Raw genomic sequence first — 24,996 nt, forward strand, 5'->3', positions numbered from 1 at the left:
GCATCAAATTCTAACGGATAAGATTAGTTCCTATCTCAGGTAGTGAGAGTGTTCCTGTGTGCCCCTTGGGATCCTCATATTTAGCTTGCTGTGTAGAATTATGTATTAATTACTTAAGAATCCCTAGTAATCACTGTGAGAGTGGATGGGGGCAGCGCTTTTTCTTTTAGTCACGGTTCCTTTACTCAGAAATTGCAGTTTTTAGGCTATGATGGGGAGGTGCTGAGCATAAGGGGAGTGAGATCACAAAAGCAGGACTGTAAGGAGCAGTGTTTCACAGCCCCTTTGTATGAGAATTTCATAGGAGTTACTTGTTGATCTATAAAATAAAGTATACTAGGAGCTATTGGGTTGACATCAGGAATTGGACCAAATGAAATAAACCAATATTACAATTAAACTGAAGTGATGCTCTGGTTCCCAGCATTGCTGCTCATTCTGGATATGCAGACAAGCAATTGTCTGCATTGCTGTTAAGAAGGTCCTAGAATTACATTAAACACAGTAATGAACTGGGCAATTTCTTATGAAAAGGAAATGCTTAATTTGCCATTTTAAATAAATGTAACAATTTCTCTCCAAACAAAATGTGATGTGCTTAGCTCTGGCTTTGTATTTTTTACAGATAATTTTACTCCAGAAAGTGTTAATGATACTGCTAAAGAAACCTGTTTAAACTGGTTCTTCAAGATTGCTTCAATCAGAGAGCTCATTCCCAGATTGTATCCTTTTCAAACAAGTTGTCAGAAGGGTACACTATTATGACTGAAGTTCTAAAAGGAATTAAAGTGAAATGAGAACATAGTGAAACTTATGTTGAAAATCAAAATGATGATCACCTCAGGTTTTAGTCTGAAAATATCTGTGTACTAATATCGTATACACTTATGTTTCCCTATCACAACAGTATTTGAATACCGCTCAATTTTGAATAGAAAAGCAAATGGAGCTCATGCTTTTTAATTAGAGTTGTATTTTTTGTTACTGTGTTTGTCCAGAACCCCCACTGTGGTGGGCATGGTAGACCCATGGAACATAAAGACAGTGTGCTCCAGGTTTTGCATCAGTGCAATCCTTTGGGAATTCTGCAAGAACTGGGCTAGCTCCCCACACCAGTGCCTCAGACGTGGGGCCCAGGCCAAACCCCTGTTGCAGTCACCACCCCAGCCCCATCCCATTCCACTCTCTACTCTGACAATGCAAACTCCAGGATTGCTGGGGCACCTGACGGGGCAGCCACTGTCCATTCACTGCAGCTGTGGGAGATGGAGTGACCTGGTAGCCTGTTCAGCTCCACCCCACTGCCATCTCCTAGCCCGCTTTACCATGGTGGTGGGAGGCTTCCTGCTGCCATAGTGAAGCAGAGCACAGTGGGCTGGGAGAGGGCAGTGGAACAGAGAGGGCTGCCAGATTGCTCCCGTCACTGTGGTGAGTTGGGAAGAAGGGGAGAGGTCTTGACTCCTACTGCTGCCCTGCACTATGCCTGCCAGGTTGTTGCATGGATCACATCCATAGGACAGTTGAGACGGCCACCTCAGGGTCCCCCTCAAAGCACAGAGCCTGAGGAAGCCACCCTGAGCCATGCTATGGACAGATTGGCTCTGCTTTGCATTGAGTGAATTCCAGTTTGGACTAAATCATGAAACTGTAGTAGTTAAATCAGAAATCCAAAGTGTTTGTAGCATTGTAATGGTAACACAGACCTGTTTAACTTTCAACATTTCTGTTAACTCCATATGGATATTCTCCTCCTAGTCCTTTCTTCTCCCTTTTTATAGTGACCCCTTAATTTTGTTTGGATTTTGAGCTTTAAACCATTTTCAAATTTTTGAACACATGATGATGATGATGATGATGATGATTGTTGAGTTAACGTGCTATAAATTGAACTTTTTGAAAACTGAATGGAAAAGCTATAATTGCCAGAAAACTAGTAGTGCAGTTAAAGGTATTAGGTGTTAAAGTAACCTGAGTATGTGGTACACAGGAGAAATTAATTTCCTAGCCCGGGAGTTGTCACAATTCAAGGCCGCTCAGTGTGTTCCCTCTGTGGTTTAGCAAGGGCACCAACTCTTGGCTTTCAGTGCCCCTGCTGTTGCCTTTCTTGGATGGAGACTTGCATGTGTGTGTTCGTTGCTTTCTCTGCCTTCTGACAGTGATATCTCTTCTCTATTACTTCCAGCCCAGAAAGGCTGCAGGAGGGTACCTTCTTGCTCTTTCTTGAGAGACATATATCAAATTAATTGCTACATAGATGTTACTCTGCAGCTCTTTCTAAGTAACATTTTTTTATTCTTAGGATACAATGCATTATAGAGAAAGCATATTAACAAACAATAAAAGAACTTCACACACACCCAAAATAAGCTTGCCATAGTTCATCCAAGCTCTCACATGGGCTCTGCCAAGTCCCATCTTTTAATACTTCACCCAAGGGCCATCCTTATGGTTATAAGTTATAGAAGTTTCGCAGCTCAGAACACGCCCCCTGTTTTATGAGGCCTCACAGGCTAAGCTTTTCCAATACTACTCTAAAGACTGAGGCCCTGCATGTCTCAGGAGTCCTTTTATTGGAGCACAAAGAAGGCTGAAGGCAGGTTAAACCTCACGCGTCTATGCAAAAGTATTTCCTTTGTCTATTGGTCTTTGGAGAATCCAATTTGAACTACAAGTTGAACCTCTCTTGACTGTCACCACTGGGACCTGACTGGTGCCAGATGAAAGAATTTTCCGGATGACAGGAGGTCCATATTTTCTAGTACATTATCAACAGTTCCCCTGCTTACTGGGCTCTTAGAAGATGCTTAGGAGTAAATTACAGCTAAACAGCAGCACAGAACACTGAGAGTCAGGATTGGTGGCTGTAAATAAACTTTATGGGGCTACATGAAACTTGGTCACACCCATGATAAGTGGTCATTTAACAAATTAAAATTATGCTGGATTACAGAGCTTGTGGGACGAGAGTGTTCTGGGTTAGAGAGGTTCAACCTGGAGTACATGCATTTCTCCCCCAGGGGTGATTTCAAAGGTTGACTGTGGAGGAACATTAACATTTTTCCTCCCTTTTCTAAAAGGTACATATACTGCTGCAAGAACACATTAATGCAGATACAGTACCCAAAGAGCTGAAATGAAACCTTATTGAATTGGGGCTATGTTAATTCTGGAGGATTTGCTCAGTATATTACAAGATAATGTCAGTCTGTCGCAGAAGTAGTTTTGCTTTTCCTACAAGAAGTATCTCTTGGAATTTGTTTCCTTAACTCGGTTTTGTTTTTAGCTATGTGGAAGCAGCAATATTGAAATGCAACAAGTTTGTATCCAAAACGTAAGGCTAACATGCAGTTAATAAATATGGATGGCAAATGAATGGATCCATGTTGAAAGCAATATGTAGAAAATTAAGTATGCACATTCAGTTATCAGTAATGGCGGAAACCTTCTTGGCTTTTGGAGAGGGCAATATTGATTGCTTTGAACTCACAATGTGTATCCCATCAGGGCAGAATATTAGCACTTGATGCATGGGGTGCAGAATATAAGTACTTGACATCCTGATGCATTCATGTTCTGCCCGGAGTCTGTTTCCCAACTGCTGATGTCCTGACGCATCAACTTCAGAGCACTTGCATGACTGTAGATTAATGGAAGGCCCAGCATTTTGAGGGGAAGAGGAGAGGCTTACAAAACTGAAAGGAGAGCAGAATTCATGGGAGGTGGCTGAAGAAGGTAATAGGGTGAGACAAATAGGCAGGTCTGTAACCAGGCTCAAGGACTGTTGGGGAAACAAGCCTGGAAAGCTTCTGGGGAAGAGACTCCAGGAAGAATTGAATCTCTCTTATTTAAAAGGTAGCCCTTCATGACTAATGGGCCTTTTCATTTAATAGCTAAAATGAACACTGTCGTCTCAGGGGATCTCCAGTGAGAGCTTAATTATCTTTAGGCCTATGGGCCTGATGCTAGGGTTGTGCTGCTAAGGCAGGAGGGGGAGAAGTAGGCCAAGCAGGGATCCATACCCCCTGGATGCCACAGTTCTGTGATGAGACCCTCCCCCTCTCTCCCCTCCAACACCTTATAGCCATAGTGGGTGAGATTGGGAGTGAAATGGCGCTCATGGATCTGTGACTGCCAAGGAGGTGCCCCGGCCATCATAGATCCACTGCCGCTCTGGCTTTTGGGCTGCTGTGTCCCTGAAACTGCATTGCAACCAGAGAGAAGCTCCAGCTTCTGCAGTAGAGGAACTGCTTCTTTCCTTCCATTGGGCTCCTAGCTCTCTGCTGCTCCCCAGTATATAGCCTGGCTACTCATAACGGCAAGTAGTAAAATTCGCATCTAAGATGTTACTCAAAGGGCTAGTTAAATTTTACTTCTGAATTTAGTCTTTTTGCTAATATGACTTTTCTTGCTTCCTAGAATTCTTGCTCAGGTGTAAATATAAGTTATCCATATGTGATGTGTTGTTGTTGTGTTCTGAAACTTCAACATTTAATTTTAAAACTATCTTAACAGGGGAATTTCAGAATGTCTCCCACGACTAACATCTATGATAAGAGGAATTGGAGATCCACTGGTTGCAGTCTATGCAAGAGCGTACCTGTGCAGGGTAGGCTACCATTTCACATTATTTAAATTGAACTTATTCCAATGGTGAGTAGTCACACAGAGGTAGCCGTGTTAGTCTGTATCTTCACAAAACAAAACAAAAAAAAAAACAAAAAAAGCAGTCATGTAGCACTTTAAAGATTAACAAAACAATTTATTAGGTGATGAGCTTTCATAGGACAAATCCACTTCTTCAGCTCCCTCAAAAGCTCATCACCTGTGGCGTGCCTCTCTCTTGTGGAAGGAAGATTTTAATTAGAGGCCAGAAAGCAGCCTGTTCCTCCTCTTAGCAAATTGCAAGGCAGAATAATTTTTTCCATTATAATCACAATTTGAAAATCTGCTGCATAATGACCTACAATAATCACAGTAATTAAAAACTAATTTTCCAAGTTTGTTCTGCCAATACTCCCACCTGAGGAAAGGGGAAAATCAAAGACTGAGTCATAGCAGGCAGCTATGAGTGCTAAGCATTGCTTTTCAGAGGTACTGTACGAGCTTTTCTTCTGCTTGAATTCATTGTCTCCTTATTCATGCCACCAGAGCATCTCTTTTGGAGAATGATTTGATGAGCTTCATGATGAAAAAGAATTAATTTGATGTTGTGTTTTAAAAACTATGGGGTTACGCACTTTGTAGCTTATGTAGGTCAATCTTATTACATTCAGTAGTGGCTCTAGGGTTTCACCTCTGAGCTCCCTTCTCTGGCAGTTTCAGGGACTTGCTCAGCCCAAAGCACTGTGCCTCAGCCCCAGTGTCAGACCTAGGGGGAATCCCTGTCAGCCAACACACCCTTGGGGAGCAGGGCTGGGCAGCGCAACCCCCTCTGAACTCCAGCTCCTGGCTGGGCAATGCAGCCCTACCTGGACTCGGGGCTGCCCTGAGTCCCCTACCTCTCCCAACTTCCTGCACCTATGCACCTCCTTCCCTGAGCCCTCACAAGGAGCCAGGCAACACCAGATACATCTGCTAGTGCAGTTTTAATTACACAGTCCTGTGCGTTTTTTTTTTTTTTCAGTAGGACCCTCCCTTCCTCTGTCCAGTACTCTTCTGTAATAGTTTTTTCTTAGTGATGTGTATAAATATATTTATTTGCTGCTAGAAGACTCTATTTAATAGCTAAGGGAGGAGGGTAAGTGGTACCAATGAGTGTTTCTCTCTTTCTTTGAATGTAGGTTGGGATGGAAGTGGCTCCTCATCTTAAAGAAAACCTTAACAAGAATTTTTTTGACTTCCTTTTAACGTTTAAGCAAGTAAGCAAATGTGTTTGTATTGACTGAATGACAAAATGTGTGTTCCTTCAGCAACCTACGATGAAAATACTTTCTACAAATGCTTTTAGACATTCTTGAATTGAGTTGTGAATATCTCTGTGAATTTGAAAGAAAATATAATTTCACCATAAAATAGATGTCAGCAGCAAAACAGCTGTATACAGTAAAGTTCCCACATTTGCAAACTTCAGGATGATGAATTCAGTTATTCGCGAGCCTGGAGCCCCAGGGTGGAGAGCGCCAGTGGCCGCCCCTTCTCTGGGGCAGGGAGTGCTGGTAGCTGCTGCTGCCCTGGGGCTCCAGGCAGGAGCAACCACATCTGGGGCTCCAGGTGCGGGGTGCTGGCAGCTGCAGCTTCCCCATTTTCGCGAAGTTTAACATTCACCAGGGTTCATAACACCAAACCCTCGCAAATGTTGAGAACCTACTATACTAGACTCCACTTTTTGGCTCCATCTACTCTACAGTAATCTTTCAAAAGATGATCTTCCAGAAGGTCTTTTCTGAAAAACCTCTTTTGAAAGAGCACATCCACACACAAAAAAGCGGATTGAAAGATCTATCTTCTCTTTTAATAGAGTGCGTCCACACAACCCCTGCTGTTTTGAAAAAATAGGCCAGGGATTGAAAAATCTGGTGCCATGGGGACTACTTTTTCGAAAAAAGGGCCCATGGAGCATCTACACCTGCTTTCTTCAAAAGAAGGTTTTGAAAGGAGACACTCTTCCTGATCTGGAAGCGGAAGAGGACTTTTGGAAGAAGAAACACATTCTTGCAATTCTTGCGATTTCGGATCATTTTGTGTGTAGACGCTCCACGTGTTCTTTTGAAAAAGGGTCAGATTTTCTGAAAGAACTTGCTAGTATAGATGCAGCCTTTATCTTTACTGTGGTATTTCCTGTGCTGAGAATGGGAAACAGTGCACATATTGTGATATATTTAACTACTGTAGGTGACATATGCTCAAAGTTTAAATAGTGCCCACTGTATATTCTGAACACAGGAAAATATGCGGAGTATTTGTTCAGTATACTGGGTAATTCCATGACTTTGATCAAAGCTTTCGGTTTACCTATAAATTGAAGTTTCGTTTTCAGTTTCTCATATTCATAGCCAGACATGGGAGCTGTTTCATCTTTTACATCCTTTACAGATGCATGGGGATACTGTTCAGAATCAGCTGGTAGTGCAGCGTGTGGAGATTCCATTGTATTTGACTCTCTACTCTCCTGCAATAGATTGGATTTTACAGTGTATTGCATACCGTGCTCCTGAGGTAAACAATATATGCATCATGGAAATAAATGCTAGATAGTTAACTGGAACAAAGAAAGTATACAGTATCTGATTTTGAAATATGACTGATTCCTGTGGTAACTGTTCTTAGCTAGGCTGTTTAGTACATATTGATGCAGGGTCTACGATGCTGTATTATGCTGTATTCATCCCTGAATTGAAAAATGACCAAATCTTACATGAATGATTATTAACATATGTAGCTGGAGTGCTGCAAAGGTATACTGTGCTTAGTAAAGCTAGTTAATATACATGCAATGCTCTAAAGTGCCTACATCCTAAGTAACAATAAACAGTTTCCAGTGAGAGTTCTTCACAAGGCAGAAAGGCCAAAAGGCACCATGTTTTTGTATTTACATTTATTAATCAAGGAGGCATAAATAGGTTCATAAATGTTTAGATATAGCTGTGAAATGTAAAATTATAAGATAAAGTTGGAGAATCAATATAATAGTACACAAGGGACTAAAAGAAGTCAACATCTTTATTCCACAATGTTGATGATGACTTGGAAGTCTCTTGTAAAAGCTAAGTGCTAGATTTCCCTTTCATGGTTTTAATGTAAGTGGTGTTGCAGAAGCAGAACTTTGGGTACAGATAAATAAAAAGCAGGCAACTTCCTCTGTATGTATTCCTCCAGTATGTCCATTATACAGCATTTTCTTCCATGTTCATTGGGGCAATCCAGATCATGTGTAATATCATCATCTATAAGTAGATGGCTTAAGAAAAAATCAAAGGAACTGACATTGTCTGACTATATAGATAAAGCAGAATATGATCTGATTAGACTACAACTTTATTCCTAACTATCAAGAGATAGCCAGCAGATAAGTGTGCAGTGCAGGTTAATTCCATAATCGTTTACATGTACTGGACAGAGGCTGCTTTCACCACCCCCACCCCTGACCTCTTTCATCCTCCTGGGCCCCAGCCAGCTTGCTGCTGGGACCTTGCCACCATTCAGTTAGGCTGAAAAGGAGAGGCTGGCTCCCTGCCATGCAACTCGTAGGAGCCCTGACTTTCTCCGCATCTTTTCTACTTAAAGAATTTGTCATTTAAATCTTTACTAATCCATTTTATCTGATCAACATATCCCTTCCTTATGGCGTACCTGCACTGGATGGCTGGATGTCCGACCACCCCACACTTACATGATTTGTGACAGCATAGCCTATTTCATGTTACAGATCTACCCTGGCTAAGCTCCCAGCCTGGTTTGGGGAGGGCATAAAAACCCCCACTCACATTGGTCGGTCTGGCAGTGAGAGGGAGAAGAAAATTCTTTCCCAGTTTCCTGTGAAAGGAGCATCTAGTGCAGTGCACACCGTGGGTCACGGCAAACCTGGTGTTTATCACCTGTAAGTGCTGCTTTGCCTGGTCCAGGGGAAAAGGGCTTTACCTTTACCAGCCTGAACCGAAATAGTTGCCCCTCCTACTGTTTCTGTGTTGGGGGGTGAGTTAGTGCCCTTTACCTGACTTGGTGTGAAGGTGCCACAGCAAGTCACTCAGGCTGTCTAATCCTTAAGAGGGCCACATATGACCTCCTACAACTCAGAGAATGTTCCTCACCCTCTAATGCAGAGGTGAGCAATTCTTTTTTGGTGGGGGAGCATGCCAAGAATTTGGAAAGTGGTCAAGAGCTGCACTCTTCCATGATATGAATGGAGGAGGTGCAAGGTCTGAGTTGGAGGTTGGGTGCAGAAGGGAGCTTGGGGTAGGTGACTGGGGTGCAGGAATGGGTGTGGGGTCTGAGAGGGAGTTGGGCGAAGGAGGTGGTTGTAACCTGGGGCAGGGAACTAGGGTGCAGAGGTTTGGGTTGTGACCTAGGGCAGGAGGAGGTTGTTGCAGCCCTGTTTTAATATGCGGTGAGGTCATTCAGCTGTTGTCAGCTGAAAACTCTATTTGAAAAGCCCAAGAAAAGAGTTTTGACTGATTCGTGCCACAAAGATCATATTTCCAAATAATCTTGTTGAGGGAATCAAGAATTCACTACATTATAACTATTTGGTATTGTTAATTCATTTTGATCTGATTTAAGTTATATCTGTTTTAAAATAAGAAACTAATTTCAAGTATATAATAAATCGTTTGTGAAGGACAGAATATGGAATTTGAGAAATGGCACGGGTGGCTGGGAAAAGTAACATTTTCTAAATTGAAGGAGGTGGAGTAGATGCTAGATAAAGATATGCAATATTAGTCTTGGAACAAAAATTATACTACTAGTGGAAATCAAATTTGCTCTAGAACAATTGATTGGGAAATTTTACCTCAACCATGATCTTTCTAGCCAGCCAACCAGCCATTCTATCATTTTAGCGTGCGTTTGTCTGCCTCTGTGAGTGAATTTGTTCAAGAACACTTCCTAAACTGTAAGACCAAGGGCCACAAAATTTGGTATGCACCTTCCTCCTACCCTAGCCTAAACCAAGGCCAGGGTTTGGTTGTGCCTGGAAAACAGGAAGGCTGTGTCTATACTTGCATTCCTCTTTTAAAGAGCTATGCAAATGAGGGAAATTGAACATTCAAATGAGGTGCAGATTTGCATATCCGGCATCTCACTTGCATGTTCTTATTTCGAAATAGCTTATTTCAAAAGAAGAAAACAAGTGTAGACACTGCTCTTTTGAAAGTAAGCCCCTTCTTCTTTGAGAGCATCCTTCTTCCCATAAAAAAGGGAAGAAGGATTCTTTTGAAGATGGAGTTTACTTTAGAAAAAGTAGTGTCTACACTTGTTTTCTTTTGAAAGACGCTATTGCGAAATAAGAATATGCAAGTGAGATGCCAGATATGCAAATCTGCACCTCATTTGCATTTTCAATTCCCCTAATTTGCATACCTTGTTTGAAAGAGGACTGCAAGTATAGACGCAGCTGAAGCATATGCAATCCAGTGGTTTTCTGGAACATGGAAAGGGAGGTGGTCACAGAACACAGTGATTACGTACTTCTGACTCACCACTAGGGGGAGTGAGTGCAGTGAAGAGTGATAGGGCAGAGTGACCACTGGGAACTGGCCACAAGAAGAGCAACTCTCCGCTCTGCCTCAACCCCTCCCCGGCCCTTGGCCTCAGTGCTGCAGAGAGGGAGCCCTGTCAGCCTTGACCTCCTTCTGTATTGTTCCCCACACACTCCCCAAACTCACTCTGGGGCTGGGGAAAGTGGCCTAGCCTCGGTGTCAGGCATCCTGCAGACTTCACATTGGCTCTGAGAAAAGTGGTCTCTCCCCCTGCCCATCTCACATTGGGGTCGGGGAAAGTGGCCTGGCCCTGGCACCAGCCCCACCCTCCCCAGACCTCACATTGAGGCTGAGAAAAGTGGCCTGACATCAGCTTCCCTTCTCATGTTACACTGGGGCAAGGGAAAGCAGTCCAGTGCTAGCCCCTCCCACAGGCTCAGCCTGGGGCTGTGGGAGGCAATCTACAACTTGAGCCTATGAACCAAAAATCCAGGACTCCACTTAAAGACCTACGCAACGCCAGGTAGATCTGCAAGTAATGGTAATAAAACCCTTATTTTCCAGGGTGAGTCTATGAGAAGGTCTTTAAATGGCCAGCACAATGTGAAACACTTCTGAGACAATCACAGCTTGAGGCAAAATTCTAAAAAAAGGTGGTGGTAATAAAAGTTTAAAAATATAGGAATCTAGTCGTTGCCTTCTAGGTGAAGAGAGATGGAGAAATATGTTGCCCTCTAAGCTTGACTCTAGCAATGGGCAAAGAACAAGTCATGCAGACCAAGAGCAGTTAGAGGTGATAGGTGTATATATGACAAAAATTCTAATGAGCCTTAATACTAATCAGATGAAACAGTGCCAGTGTAAAGCCATTCTTTATGTAGTACATATTTACAGATTGTGTGGACTCTAAAGTAGATGCTTTTAAATTTATAAAGATATTAAAGACATTTTAAAGATGAAAGGCCACCCATGACAAAATGCACATCTGATTGATCAGTGCAGGACTCTGCATAACATGTCTTCTGGGACCAGTCTAAATACCTCTGATTCTGCATCAGAGCCCCATGGTGCTGGTGTTTGCACTGCTGTATCAACTTAGTGATGCAAATTTCGTGTTTTTAAATTTATGAACATAATCAACATAATGTTATAACCAGCCTAAAATAGCCTGTAGCATAAATTAATTTCTAATGACACATCACAGCACTTCAGCATTTGAGAGGAAAGCAGAAGAAAGCCCAATCGTGGGGAGAGCTTAAATCTGCTGTGATTGCCTCCTTATTGTTGAAAAGGTTGTTTAAAAATTACCTTGGCTGATCCATGTGGCTCTCTGTGCTTGTAGGGAGGGCTTTGCCTGCTGCCGCAACCCAGAAAATTTCTCAATTCCTATTGATTGGAAACCAGCCAATGGGAGTTGAGAAATTGTGCTGCACTCCTCCTGCCCCTGATCCTAGCAAAATAATTCAGTCCCTATTGACCTATTTAAAAATCGGCTCTTTCTCATATTGGAGAAGAATACAATACATCTTAATAGATATGAGCATATATTTATAAAATCTTGTACACAGGAAAATATGTATATTTGAAATAATAATTAAAGCACAAATGAGAACATTTGATGAATTCTGTCAGGACTGCATTTTCTTTCTTATGGTCCTGTTGGTGGGTATCATCTTCCTTTCTTGATCTTGTGATTCTGTTCAGTTTCTCCTCTCATACTGGTAAAAGCTTGTAAGTAAAAATTTGGAAAGATGTGGGCTTTTTAATTGCTCACCATCACCAAAAAACTTCTTAAAACACGAGTGCTTTTGCATCGTGCAGTAAAGGTGAAATTCCCCTCTTTTGCCAGAGATAATTGACCGTGTCATTTTTCAGAAGTTTGACCTTTTCCAGACATGACTGAGGGCCTGGAAACTTGACCTATGTAAGATGAAGTAGCATGCAGATGTCCCTTTACCCATGCAATATATTTGTTTTATATTGTACCATCCACAATAGTTAACATAGTATTAAGTAAGATTGTTTGAATGTAGTAGCTAGGTAATGAAACTCACCTCTAGATACTGTTCAGTCTTCCAAAAGCTGTGACAATGTTTTATTTGGGTGTTCCTCACTTCTTAATTTGAATGAAATCACCTTTATAGATTCTGCTTACTGAAATGATGGAGAGATGCAAGAAATTGGGGAACAAGTAAGTACTGCATGGTGAACAGATCGTAAGTCAGAAATCTAAATCTTATGCTACATCCTTATGATCTAGTTCTTTATATAATTCGTCTCATTTTATTTTTAGCAGGAGTACTTAATTAAACTACTCAAACTGAGATGTAGTATCATGTTCGCTGATTTTTTTTTGACCCAAAATACCGTTGGTTTTAGTTATGTCAAAAAAGGAAACTAATGCAATTGTCAGATAAGGCAAGAATGCAGCTAGGAGAAACTCTCCGCTCTTTTTTGGGGGGTTTTGTTTTTGTTTCTGTTTTCTCCCAGTCATTTCCTTTGTTGCATCACATGCTGCATTTTCATCATTTTCATCTTTTTTGCTTTTGCCATTTGGCAAGTGTGTATACACTGAGGAAGTTTGCAGAGTCTCTGACCTTGGTCAAGGACAGGTATGGTTAGGTGACTGAACAATGCCGTTTTTAAGGCCAAGAATTGTCTTCCAAGTGTGTCTCAGGAAGGATCTATTCCTTGTTAACTTAGTCCCTGTCTGAACTAAACAAAATTAGCAGAAAATGGTTTGCACACAGGGTTCATCCCATCTTAACACATTAGCTTGAACTGGAATATGGTTTGGCCCAGTCTGTACAGGCTTAACTGTATTTAGTGACTGATTTTGAAAGGTTAATTTTTAGTCTTAATAGTCTCTTTCTGAATTCTGTGAGCTTAATTTAGGTCAAGTTGCAAAAACTCACTTTCTTTTAGTTTTTTAGGTGGGTGGGGAGAAGATCTTTGAGAATTATTTGCATACATTTATTTTTTCTAGTGCACAATGGGCTAGTATAATCTGCTTTGAGTGAACAGGTAGAAGTTCATTACCCTTTTAAGAAAAATAAAATCATAAAATACTAGAATTGGAAGGGACCTCAAGTGGTCTTCAAGTCCAGTCCTCTCCCCTCACAGCAGGACCAAGCACCATTCTATATCATCCCTGTTAGATATTTATCCAACATGTTCTTAAATATCTCCAGCGCTGTAGATTCTACAACCACACCAGGCAATTTATTTCAGTACTTAAATACCCTGACAGTTAGGTATTGTAACACCAAATGTGACTGAGTTAAGAAGTGGAGAAGCTTTACTGAAAATTGCATGGGGCAGTCTTACATCACTGTAATGGGGCAAAAATCATGCTTATGGACACTGTAATAGGTTCTGTCTACAGATTTTGGTCCACTCTACAGCATTTGCCTTTAAGTTTAAATAGTTTTTTGCCGTTTTGGGTTGTGGAGACTGACTTTCTGCTTCATCTGTGCACAACTATCTTGTTTGCTTCACAGCAAGGCAAATTTCAAAATGTAGCACCAAGAGAACTGAGAAATTGCCTCTGTGTTTTAATGGACTGTTAATTTCAGTCTATTTTTGACCTTCTAAATGCTTACACAGTTTAGCTAATTGGAAATGGAATAACCCAACTCCTACAATTGTTTTGTAGGCTAACAACATAGGTAAAGTTCTGTGCTCTTATGTGAACCTTCTTGAATGATATTTTAGAATTAGGTAATAATTTTCATTGCTAAATTTTGAAGCCCTTGCCGTTCACAAACTACTTATGTGCTATATCGCTTAAATTCAGTCATCTCAAAATGAAGGGTGGCAGTCAACTTGGGCGTCATACTTTGGACAATAGCTGGTGACATGAAGCCAAGGGCAAACTGCTACTAAGTGCTGTGTGATTACTGTAACCCTGTGTTCACTGTCTGTTTTGCAAAAGACCCACAGACAGTAAATTGCATAGTATTCGTTATATTGACTCAAAAGAATGAAGGACTGAGTGCCAACTGTGCTACTTACAAGTCCACATTGAAATGTGTATATGCATCTCAGGGCAGAATATGGCCCCAAATGTGTGTGTTAAAATGCTGTGTCAAACAAAGTTGCTTTTTCTGAAGTGCAGTACGTTAATTTAGCTGTTGAGCAGGCAATCTACAATACATTTTAGGTTTAATGATTAAATCTGCAGACCTTAATAATCACCTTTACTGTAATCATATGGAATTACAGTAAACTCTTTCATATCTGGCAGCCCTGGGACTGGCACGTTGCCAGGTATGCAAATATTCTGGTTAATAGAGAGCAGCTGGGGGCCAGCACAGGCGCGAGGTTCAGCAGCCCCCCCTCCCCCCCCCAATAACAAAGCTCAGCCCTCACCCCTGCACTCCAACACTGGCTCCTGCTCAACCTTTGCCCCTATCTTGTTGGTGGGGACAGTGTGGAGAAGCTTGAAGACGATGTTGGGGGGCTTGCTGTGCCACACCACACGGGGAGCCACTCTGGGTGGTGGATGCAGGGCAGGAGAGCAGAGGAGCCTGCTGCCTGCACATGGAGGGGTACAGGGTGAGCCCTGGGCAGGCTGGCCTTGAGGGGCGGGGTATTGCTCATGCTCTTCATAATTCATGAACCCCAGCCATGATGCCCCTTCTCCACGCTCCCACCCAATGTCCGCTGCCCAGAGCATCAGTTGTGAGTTATGCCAGTTATTTGAGTGTTCCGGTTACACAAACACTGGATGAAAGAGTTTACTGTATTTCTATTCTACCAACTTCTAAAGGCTTGCAACAGCAGCTTTTGTTAATGCAACAAAGCTTCAATAGAGGCTCTCATTAAACCAAAAGATACTTTCAATTGTAGGGACTTCACACAGAGGAAGAAAATAGTCATACTGGGATAGTCTTTGTAAAATGGCTGTTACTTTTTACTGGACACTCAGTAGTCTCCAGCTTGGTGAGTGAGGTGGCATGCCAGTCTAAAGAAATCTATCAGCCATTGATAGCTTGGAAGAAGTTTGATCTTTATGTAAGCAACCTAATGTACAATTCATTTTAAAGGCAATTATATGATGCTTCCCTTGGCGCTAAAGAAAGAAAGTACATGCTGAAGTTTTCTACATCAGTGTTTCTTAAACTATGTTCTATGGAACACTGGTGTTCTGTGAACAATTTGCAGGTGTGCCATGAGCGTTGGGAAAAATACACTAATGGTATACATTTTTCTGTTATTAAATCCAGATACAATTTTACTTCTTCATTGCTATGATACCTGATTAAATAACTTCATTTTGAGTTCACTGCATATGTTGCTGGCTTTTTTCTTTTGGTCCAATGACAATTTTTTTTGAAGAAAATTTCATAGGTATTCCCCATAAAAAGATTGTTTGGTTGGTTTGGTTTTCTGTGCTTTCAAAAGTTTAAGAAAAACTGTTCCACATAACCTTCAGTTAAGTGCAGCATTGCCAAACTTAGTTTTCCTGTTTTTACTAAGGAATTAGTGTTGATTGACCCATAATCCAAACAGGTGGTAGTAACCCTTTTTAAAAAGTAGAAACTGAGTGTCATTGACTTGTTCCCCCTAGAGACTAGATTAATATAAAGTAGACAATGAAAAGTGGCTTGATTTATGGTGAGCTATGCTGATTTGTGTCATGTTCCTTTTAGTGCCTTGCTATTGAACTCGGTGATGTCAGCATTCAGAGCGGAGTTTATTGCTGCAAGGTCTATGGATTTTATTGGCATGATTAAAGAGTGTGATGATTCTGGATTCCCCAAGGTAAATTTTTTGCAACTTAAAGCACTCCTTATTCATTATCTTGCTGTGCACTTTATACTTTTAGCTAGTAGCCTAAATAAATCGCACAGGATTAAAAATGGGAACTCTGCTATGTAAAATAAGGCTATTTTAAGATCTATAATACAGTGATTTCTATTCCTGTTTCATTCCTGGATCCTGAATCCTTTGAGTGGTAGGGATCCAGTGAGAATGGAAAGAACTCTCTTTTGCAGAAGCAGAGGATGGATGAAAAAGAGGACTGTTGCTGTTTAATTTTAGTAAGGACAGGGCACATATTAAGTGATCAGACCCAGTGCAGAAAATTAACTGCTTTGCGACTCTACTCCCTGCACTTATGTGGACATTTTAAAGGACTTCATTCTGCCCCACTGAAGCTAGTGGGACTTTTGCTATTGACGTCTATGGGAACAGAATGTGACTTCTGTTTGTGTTAGTTTAGAGCTTTTCTGCCAGATAAGTATGCATGTTAAACAGCAGAATGAAATATAGTACATGTTGAACCTCTCTAGTGTGGCACCAGTGGGATCTGACTGGTACCGACCAAGAGAATTTGCCAAATCATGGGAGGTCAATATTGTCTAGCAGTATTACCAACACTTCCACTGAGTAGTGAGCTCATACAAGACATTTAGGGGTAAATTTAGAGTTAAATAATAGCACAAAATACTAAGAGGCAAGACTGGTGGTTGTAAACACACTTTATGGGACCACAAGAAACTTGGCCATGCCCATAAGTGGACAAGCAGCTAACTAAAATCATGCTGAACTACATGTTGCCTGACAAGAGAGTGCCAGATTAGAGGGGTTCAACCTGAATTCTCATGTTTGTCCATCAAAAGCAAATGATCTTAGGCTGCGTCTACACTATGAGATCAATTTGAATGTCTTAATATTGATTTTTTCAGTTCTGGAATTTATAAATTCAGTTTTGACTATCCTTACCTCCCTACATGATCCTCACAAAGTTGACTTACTTCTGCCACACTCAGCTGGCAAACATTGACTGTTGCAGTAGTGCATTGTGGGAACCTAGCCCATAGTTCCCTCATCCCTGTAGCATTCTGGGTATGGTTGCTGGTCTTTGAGATCATCTTCCCATGTTGCATTTTCCTCATTCCCCTGGCATGGTAAGCAAAAGTCCATTTTTCTTGTTGGAAGGAAGGAAAAGTAGCGCATCCATAGAGATGGCAAAAAACCAGAAATGTCTTCCTTCTGTAGCTGAATTCTCAACTGCTCATCCACTGAATGCCCTCCCCTCCCCCTGCCCCGAGATTGCACCCAATCCCTGAAAATAGTACAGGGACCCTGAAAAGCTTGAGGAAAGAGAAGATTCTGAGGGGAGTATCTTTGGGTTTCCAGTGCACTTAATGGCTTCTGTGCATGGGCTGTGTTCTCAACTGGCCATCAACTGAGTGTCTCCCCTCACATGATTGCATCCAATCCCTGAAATAGTGCAGGGACCCTGACTGTATTGTCTAAGTTCGAAGAAAGAGGATAGAAAAGTCTAGGAAAAGAGATTTTTGATGCCCCTCTTCATTACACAGACATGGCCGATGGGGGGATCGCAGTGAAATATCTGAACTTATAATCGAAACGGAGCTAATAATGGAAACAGGAATCTCAACTTGCCTTCCCTGCTGTGTTTCTGGGGGGTGTCAAAGCATTAAGGCAGGCAGGAAATGTTAGGAAAAAGATTTTATAGACAGAAATATCAAACCAGCAGGTGTCTGCAATGGACAGCAAGCCCCTGAAAACATTTTTGGAGGTGGGGGTGCTCTTTGCCTAGAGAGGTGGTGGATTCTCTAGCCCTTGAGGTTTTTAAGTCCTGGCTGGACAAGGTCCTGGCTGGGATGACTTAGTGGGGGTTGATCCTGCTTGAAGCAGAGGGCTGGACTATATGACCTCCTGAGGTCCCTTCCAGCCCTGTGGTTCTGTGATTCTGGTTTGCAGCTGCGGAGCTGAATGAAATGTTGAAGTAGTCTGTCCCCTGCCCCCTGACTATCTTAACTGTCAGCGGAGACTTCCCCCTGGAGGGAGCAAGCCCCCAAGTATCTTAGCTGCAAGGGGGACACTTCCCCCACTGGCAGTGAGCACCACTGGTCCCATGCTAAGGTGTGGGGCGGGGGCGGTTCAGTGAGGGGCTGATTGAAGTACTCCCCTGACTATCTTCGCTGCCAGGGGAGACTTTCCCCCAGTGGCAGCAAGCCCCTGAATATCTTAGCTGCCAGGAGAGGACCCCACCCCCCAACATCAGTAAGCCCCACTGGTCCTAGGCAAGGAGTGTTGGTGGGGTATAGTGAGGGGCCAGTTGAAGTACTCCCCTGACTATCTTAGCTGCCAGGGGAGACTCCTCTCAACAGCTGCAAGTCTCTGAAATTCTTTCCTGCCCTTGGAGCCCTAAACACGCACAAGCTAGGACATAGTGCTGCCTGGCAGCACGGTCAGCACCAAACAGCAAGCACATCCTTTTACTGAGTCGGGGGCTACCCACATGATGTGACTGAGCATGGAAAAGACCCTTATGCAAGCATGACCCTCACAATAGCCTTGTTGCAACTTGGTGCAGCAGGGCAATGGCTGGTGCCAGGTAGCTCAGAAAATTAAAACAAGTGTAGAGACAGAACCATAAACTCCGTGCTGGGGCTATTGTAACGGGTAGATGAACTCACAGTGCTAATAACAAGGAAAGAGAGACGTTTCCCAGGCTTTCATACAAACACGATCCCACAACCACAAACTTCATGGTCATGATTTGAAATTCGTGGTCTTTCTGTTTCCTAATTCCAGTGAACCTGGAGAGCAGCAGCCAGAGCGGCATACTGGGGAGCATTGTGGGGTACATACGGGATACCTCTGGGGGCTAATAAATTCAATTTTAAGATGTGGCACTTCCACACTGGGCTTTAATTGAACTTTGGAGTTTGAGCTATGCCCGTCATGTAATGATTATATTGTAATCTCGATATTAGTGCTCCCGAAGTTGAGCTAATGGTATTTAAAGTGAAGACAGTCACATGTCAAACTAACTGCCTTAAATTCAAATTTATCTTGTAATATAGCCATAGCCTTAATGCCATATCATTTCTATGTATATACGCTGACAAGCTGCTAACTAAATGTCACTGCTTATAGTCCTCCAACAAATGTTCATTACAGTTGAGTCTTAGACCCAGAAAGTATACGGTATTTGAGTGATTTGCTCAGTTTTGTAATTCTGTAACCAGTGGTATTTTGAAATGTGAGCTACTTCATAGAGAATCTCTGATTGATAGAATGATCTGGTCTTTCCTCAGCATCTTCTCTTTCGCTCTCTGGGGTTAAACTTGGCTATTGCTGATCCTCCTGAATGTGATCGCCTTCAGATATTAAATGAAGCCTGGAAAGTTATCACAAAATTGAAGAACCCACAGGTGAGTCATTGGTAGGAGATGAGATCTGGGGTAAATTGGAGCTGACTTGCCTATTTCAGACACAGCTGTAGCCAGTTCAAAATGATTTCTTAAAAAATCATAGTACCATATGAGCTCCTTACACGTACTGAGCATAGCATTGCTCAATTAATAAGCAGTCCTGAGGCACCTTAGCGACTAACAAATCTATTTAGGTCATCAACTTTTGTGGGTGAAACACAGGACTACTTGTTATTTGTGAATCAACAGATGAACACAGCTACCACCAGAGAGGCTACATAGCATTGCCCAGTTCATCATTCCTAAACACTCAGTAATTGCCTTGTTAATAAGCATACCAGTCATAAGTTTCCTTGGAACTTTTGCACTCATTTTGTGTGCACCAGGGCCCCATTTTGAAGTCTGTAAATGTGTCAGTAGGTACTTGTGCCTGTTTGGATTCAAGTGCCAAAGTAACATAGACTCAAACTTAATACGTTTTTTTGAAGGTGATGCAGTCTTGTGACCATAAAGTGCATATGTAAACATTTTTTCCTAGGATTATATTAACTGTGCAGAAGTGTGGGTGGAGTATACCTGCAGACACTTTACGGTATGTAGGAATTTCTATGAGGCTTTTTTTTTTAAATAAAATTTTAACTGTATGGAGACAATAAGTAGTTTTATAACAGTTTAGTGTGAAAAAACAATAAGCATATTAAACTACAGGCTTTTCTATGAATAATATCTGTACAAAAGACTTTTTAACGTGTAATTAACATGAATTGGGTCTAGATTTGTTCCTGTGAAACTAGATCATGTCCTAATGTGACATCTGAATAGTTACAAATTAGAATCTTAAAGGAAGTCCTTTGGATCAGTCATGAATATATTTCTAACCTGTATTTGGGACATAATTGGGGAAACGGGCATTATTACAGCTGCTGACTGTTTGAACCTTAAAGAAGAATGATTAGGTTTCAATTACAGCCATGTAAAAAATCATTATTTTGTAACAAGAAATTCTCAAACTTAACTTAGTGCTAACAAAGTATTTTATTAATCTGACTTCTGCACCATTTCTGATGCTGAGTTGTGCTGTTTCATTTGCACTACATAGAAACGTGAGATCAATACTGTTTTGGCAGATGTTATCAAACACATGACTCCAGATCGTGCATTTGAAGATGCCTATCCACAGGTTAGAGATTATTTTGATTTGTCAGCTTTATAAATAACTAATTTTATTCCAAGAAAAAGCACAAAGGGGGCTAAAGTCTGTTTTAGCGTATTTGAAATAGCCTCTTATTACTCAGGAAACACTTTCTTATGTAAATTTGTAGTACAGTGTTCTAGTTTTATTCACGTGGGTCAATGTTTAAATCTAGAATAACATACAACAAAATAATTTGTCTATAAATTTATATTATATATATTTATTTTATATACAGAGAATGATTTAGAACTATAGGCATTAACTGGAGAAAAATAAGTATAAATTGGATGATGTGTAGATCTGCACCAATGTCGTCATTATGTACTTTAACATGTGGTTTGTAATGTATTTAGTTGTTTTTCCTTCTCTTCCTAGCTCCATTCAATTATTCAGAAAGTTATCACCTATTTCCATGACTTTTCTGTACTTTTTTCAATGGTAAGTCATACCTTTGCATTGTTTTTGGGACTTGTGAGTAGATTTGTTTTTATGTGGAAAGCTAACCTAATTTTCTTATCTAAGTCATCTGAAAGCTCACATAGTGAGAAGTACTTTTTGTTGAGCACAGAACTGTTAAAACTTCGTGGGAAGTCTTCTCTTCCTACCCTCTGAAAAAAATCCATTATTTACATTCTAGCTTATTACTTTGTTTTTCTTCTTAGGCTATAGAATTCTCTAGGACTTTCTAATATATTTGTTTTAATGCAGCAGAAACCAGCCAGCCAGCAAAGGATGATTTACATTAACTATTTGTCTATTTGTGCACTGTGCAGACAATAGCCAAGTTATAAGTGTTTCAATATAATGTGTACATAAAACGTGTCATAGGAAAGAATTAAGGGTCAGCTCTTCCGGTGATAATTAAGAGGCAAAGGAAAAATGAAGAAGGCCAACAGGTAGCTTTACGTTACAAAGAGAATAAAGGATTAATAGTAAACTTCTCAAATACCCCTAAGTATGATCTTAGGAGCCAAAAATCCCATTTTTTTCAAGTGACTTAAGCACCTGATGCTCATTGAAAGTCAGCATCTTAGTCTCCTAAGTTGTTTGGGCACAAGCCCACCAACAGTGGAGGGCAAAGGGAGCAGTTGCCTTGTGTCCTGGTGTTTCAGAGGGGCTGGGAGCATCCATGGCTGCAGTGCTTGGCACTCCATCTGGCTGTGAAAGATGGAGCCAGTGCTGCAATCCAAGTGGCAGTAAGGGCTGACTGCCTGAGGCCCTGCCCCTTCTGGGGCACAGAGCTTGCCCCACCCCCCTTGCCGTGCTGCTTGGGCTCTGTGAAGCTTTTAACATCTGTATATTTTCGGTACAGAAATTAATTCTCTAGATTCTCCAGTTCAGCATATTTAAATGACATCTGAACGATCTCTAAAGCTTCAGAAGTAGCCCTGGAAAAATCCAAAATATGTGGAATTTGACAGATTCTTTGGGACTGTTATATCCTATGACGTGTTCTGGGAATCTTTAGACTTTCCTGTGAACATTACTGCTGTATCTGTGCTGCTTCAGGTTTATTGTTGCTTTTATTACATGTTTTCTATATTTTTGTGAAGTTTGACTAAATGAGCTCTAACCTGTTATATGTTTATACCGGATATTCTGCCAATAAGCTAACTATATTGTCCGCTGATAGGATTTTTCCATTCATATCACCCTGCTATGATTGCACAGTACCTAATCGCTGATCTTCCAGGACAAACCTTTCCTCAAGAGGTTAAAATTGGTCTAGTACACTCATAGCTGAGATTATTTTAAATATTTCTAACATATTTATAATTATTGGTTCATTAGGTAGATTTTCATCTTCAAATACTAAAAGATATTGTGTGTAAAATAGCTTGATACACCTGTGGGGTTTTTTAATTGTATTTTTAGGAGAAATTCTTGCCATTCCTGGATATGTTCCAGAAAGAGAGTGTGAGAGTGGAGGTTTGCAAGTGTATTATGGAAGCTTTTATTAAGTAAGTAGAAAATATTCTAATTAAGAGCACTGTAGAGGGTCTGAGCAATCTGTTGAAAAGTTAAAAAAGCAGTCCAGTAGCATATAGACTAACATGGCTAGCTCTCTGTTACTATTGAAAAGTTGTTAGACTGAATCTGTTGTCCTTTCAGCATGTGTAGCGTGTTCGGGCTCCAAGAAGAAACTATAAAGATATAATTTTTATTTGTTGTCTTAATTCATCAGTTGCTTATTTATTCTCATTTTCATTGACAAATAATGATGTGAATACTCTTGTCAGTCTCTGTGTCTGATAGAAATATAAATAGTATGCAGTGGTGGTGTATCCATGCTGGGCTTAGGTTACTAACAAGACAAGACTTGAAAAAGATCTGTGGCAGCTCATCTCTGTCATAAACAGAAGTTGGTCCAGTAAAGATATTGTCTCACGCACCTTATCTCAGAAATATAATTTGACTTTCCCCATAATAAATAGGTTTGCTACTGGTTCCACCACAGAGTAATTGTTCCCTATGCTTCCTTAGGTTTCTGTTGCTGGAGTTGGTTTACTTCATAAAATGCCATATATATTCCTAGCCTTGGCTGACATCAGCAAAAATCTTTGTATACTAATGAAGAAGGGAGCAAATGTGTTTTTTTAACAGTAAAATGATGCTTCCTTAATGGAAAACAATATCAGAATATGAGATTTCATGTTCGCACTTCTCAGAGGTCAGAATAGTCACTTCTATTAAAACAAAACGTTCCTCTTCAAGGCTGTCTCTGTGAGTGCTCCACCTTAAGTATTTAGGTGTTTCTGTGCACCCAGGCAGATGATTTTTGGCAGTGCTTACTGGGGCTATCTGCACATGCACAGAGAGCCTTACTGAGAGAGGGTTACTGAGCATGTGCACACTTCATCCCCTCTCAGTTCATTCTCTACCACCTCTGGTGGCATTCGGAACCGCAGTGCCTCTCCTCAGGCCTTACCTTAGCCTTTCCCTCCTATCTTTCTCCCAGTTTTTGCCTTAAAATAGCTTCTGTATTACGACAATGAAGAAAAACAAATCTGTCTTTCCCCTGCATATCAGGGTGGTGGGGGCATTTGTCATCTTTTTTTTAACCTCAGGGGACCACTTCACTAGTCCCTAACCACCCCCTTCTGGTTTACCTCAGACTTGTCGCAGCTCCTCCTGTACATACTTTACAGCTCTTGCCTGCCTATTTTACCAGGCTGGAGACTTTTTATTCACCTGAAGGTGGGGTTGCTGAGGACAAGGGGTGTTCTTCTTCGAGTGGTCCCCGTGGGTGTTCCACAGTAGATGTCAGGCTCGCCCCGGTGCCGCAGATTGGAAATTTCCAGCAGTCTCCGTCGGGTTGCGCATGCGCCGATGCGCGTTGGTCCTTCGCGCGCTTTGGTCACTTGCGTGATCCGGTCCCTGCCAGTTCCTTCTCAACTGCCAACGGCTGCAGACGGAATCTGCTCCGGCTCCAACGCCTGAGAGGGATAAAACTGTGTTTTCTTACTGTTAATAGTTATTAGTTGATAGTTTAGTTATTACCGTTGAAGTTGTTTGTGTTAGAGGTGTATATAGTTTAAAAAAAAAAAAAAAAGGCGGGGGGGAGAACAGAGGCAGCCGCCTCAGGCGGTCTGCTGTCTTAAGGCCCCCAATGTTATCTGTTCCAGGTCTGATAAGCTGTTAAGTGCTCTGTTAACATTCAAAGACTTAAACTCCCGGGCAATGTCTTCGCTGGGGTTTAAGAAATGTGAGTCGTGCTGTGAGGCCATGCCTGCCTCAGATGGGCATAGCAAGTGTATTCGTTGCCTCAGGGAGACTCATGTTCCACAAAAGCGTCCTCATTGCTCTAAGCTTACAGCTAGAGCTCGAAAGGACAGGGAACTGAGGCTGAAGATGATTCTATTTGATAAGGCCCTCCAACCTGGACCATCAGAAAAGCCCCACAAAGAGGGGCCCTCAGGGTCGCACAAGAGGAAGGTGGCTTCCCTAACCACCTCTGTGCAAAAGAAGAAGAAGCTCTCCCCAGCTCGATCTCTGCCGGTGTCATCTGTGAGTGGGACAAGCGGAGCACAGGGCCCTGACCCGTTGGCCGCTCATAGCGGGAAGACCGCAGCGCACACAGCTGTGCAAGGGCCTCCGACCATTAAGCAGTCGGCACCGAGGGCCCCGGAGGCGCCGGAATCGGCGGCACCGGCTCCCATGGCACCGAGCATTGTGGCACCGACAGCACTGGAACGAGGATACCCGACACGGGGCCCAAGGGTGCCGGAGGAAGGTACCCACGCGGCACCGACTACAGTGCCAAGGTCCCCGGCGCCGAAGGGGGCGGCACCTGCTACTCAGGAATGGGGAAAAGCAAAGGCCAAAACCCGGCATCGCAGCCCATCTCCGGACGTCATAGTGTTGCTGTTATCGCCTAGTTTCCCCCCACCCAAGATATACCGGGCAGCAACTCCAGCAGCCTGCTTCAAACCTCCATCCCCGTTCCTTCAACCACCATCCTCCTGGC

At 42.0% G+C, this 24,996-nt stretch overlaps 1 protein-coding gene across 5 annotated transcripts in view; it reads left to right on the plus strand.

Annotated features, from left to right (window-relative positions):
* The window catches only part of VPS35L (VPS35 endosomal protein sorting factor like), a 128,709-nt gene that overhangs the window by 40,702 nt on the left and 63,011 nt on the right, over nt 1-24,996 (plus strand). For all 5 annotated transcript variants that reach the window (XM_075010607.1, XM_075010608.1, XM_075010609.1 and 2 more), the window contains 12 exons: nt 626-722; nt 3,284-3,331; nt 4,513-4,606; nt 5,781-5,858; nt 7,033-7,155; nt 12,281-12,327; nt 15,791-15,902; nt 19,217-19,333; nt 19,872-19,925; nt 20,433-20,513; nt 20,904-20,966; nt 22,404-22,489. In XM_075010607.1, the coding sequence (XP_074866708.1) occupies nt 626-722; nt 3,284-3,331; nt 4,513-4,606; nt 5,781-5,858; nt 7,033-7,155; nt 12,281-12,327; nt 15,791-15,902; nt 19,217-19,333; nt 19,872-19,925; nt 20,433-20,513; nt 20,904-20,966; nt 22,404-22,489 (1,000 nt within the window). The remainder of the gene's footprint in view (nt 1-625; nt 723-3,283; nt 3,332-4,512; nt 4,607-5,780; nt 5,859-7,032; nt 7,156-12,280; nt 12,328-15,790; nt 15,903-19,216; nt 19,334-19,871; nt 19,926-20,432; nt 20,514-20,903; nt 20,967-22,403; nt 22,490-24,996) is intronic.

This window comes from Carettochelys insculpta, chromosome 16, assembly GCF_033958435.1.
Source record: "Carettochelys insculpta isolate YL-2023 chromosome 16, ASM3395843v1, whole genome shotgun sequence".
NCBI lineage: Eukaryota > Metazoa > Chordata > Testudines > Carettochelyidae > Carettochelys > Carettochelys insculpta.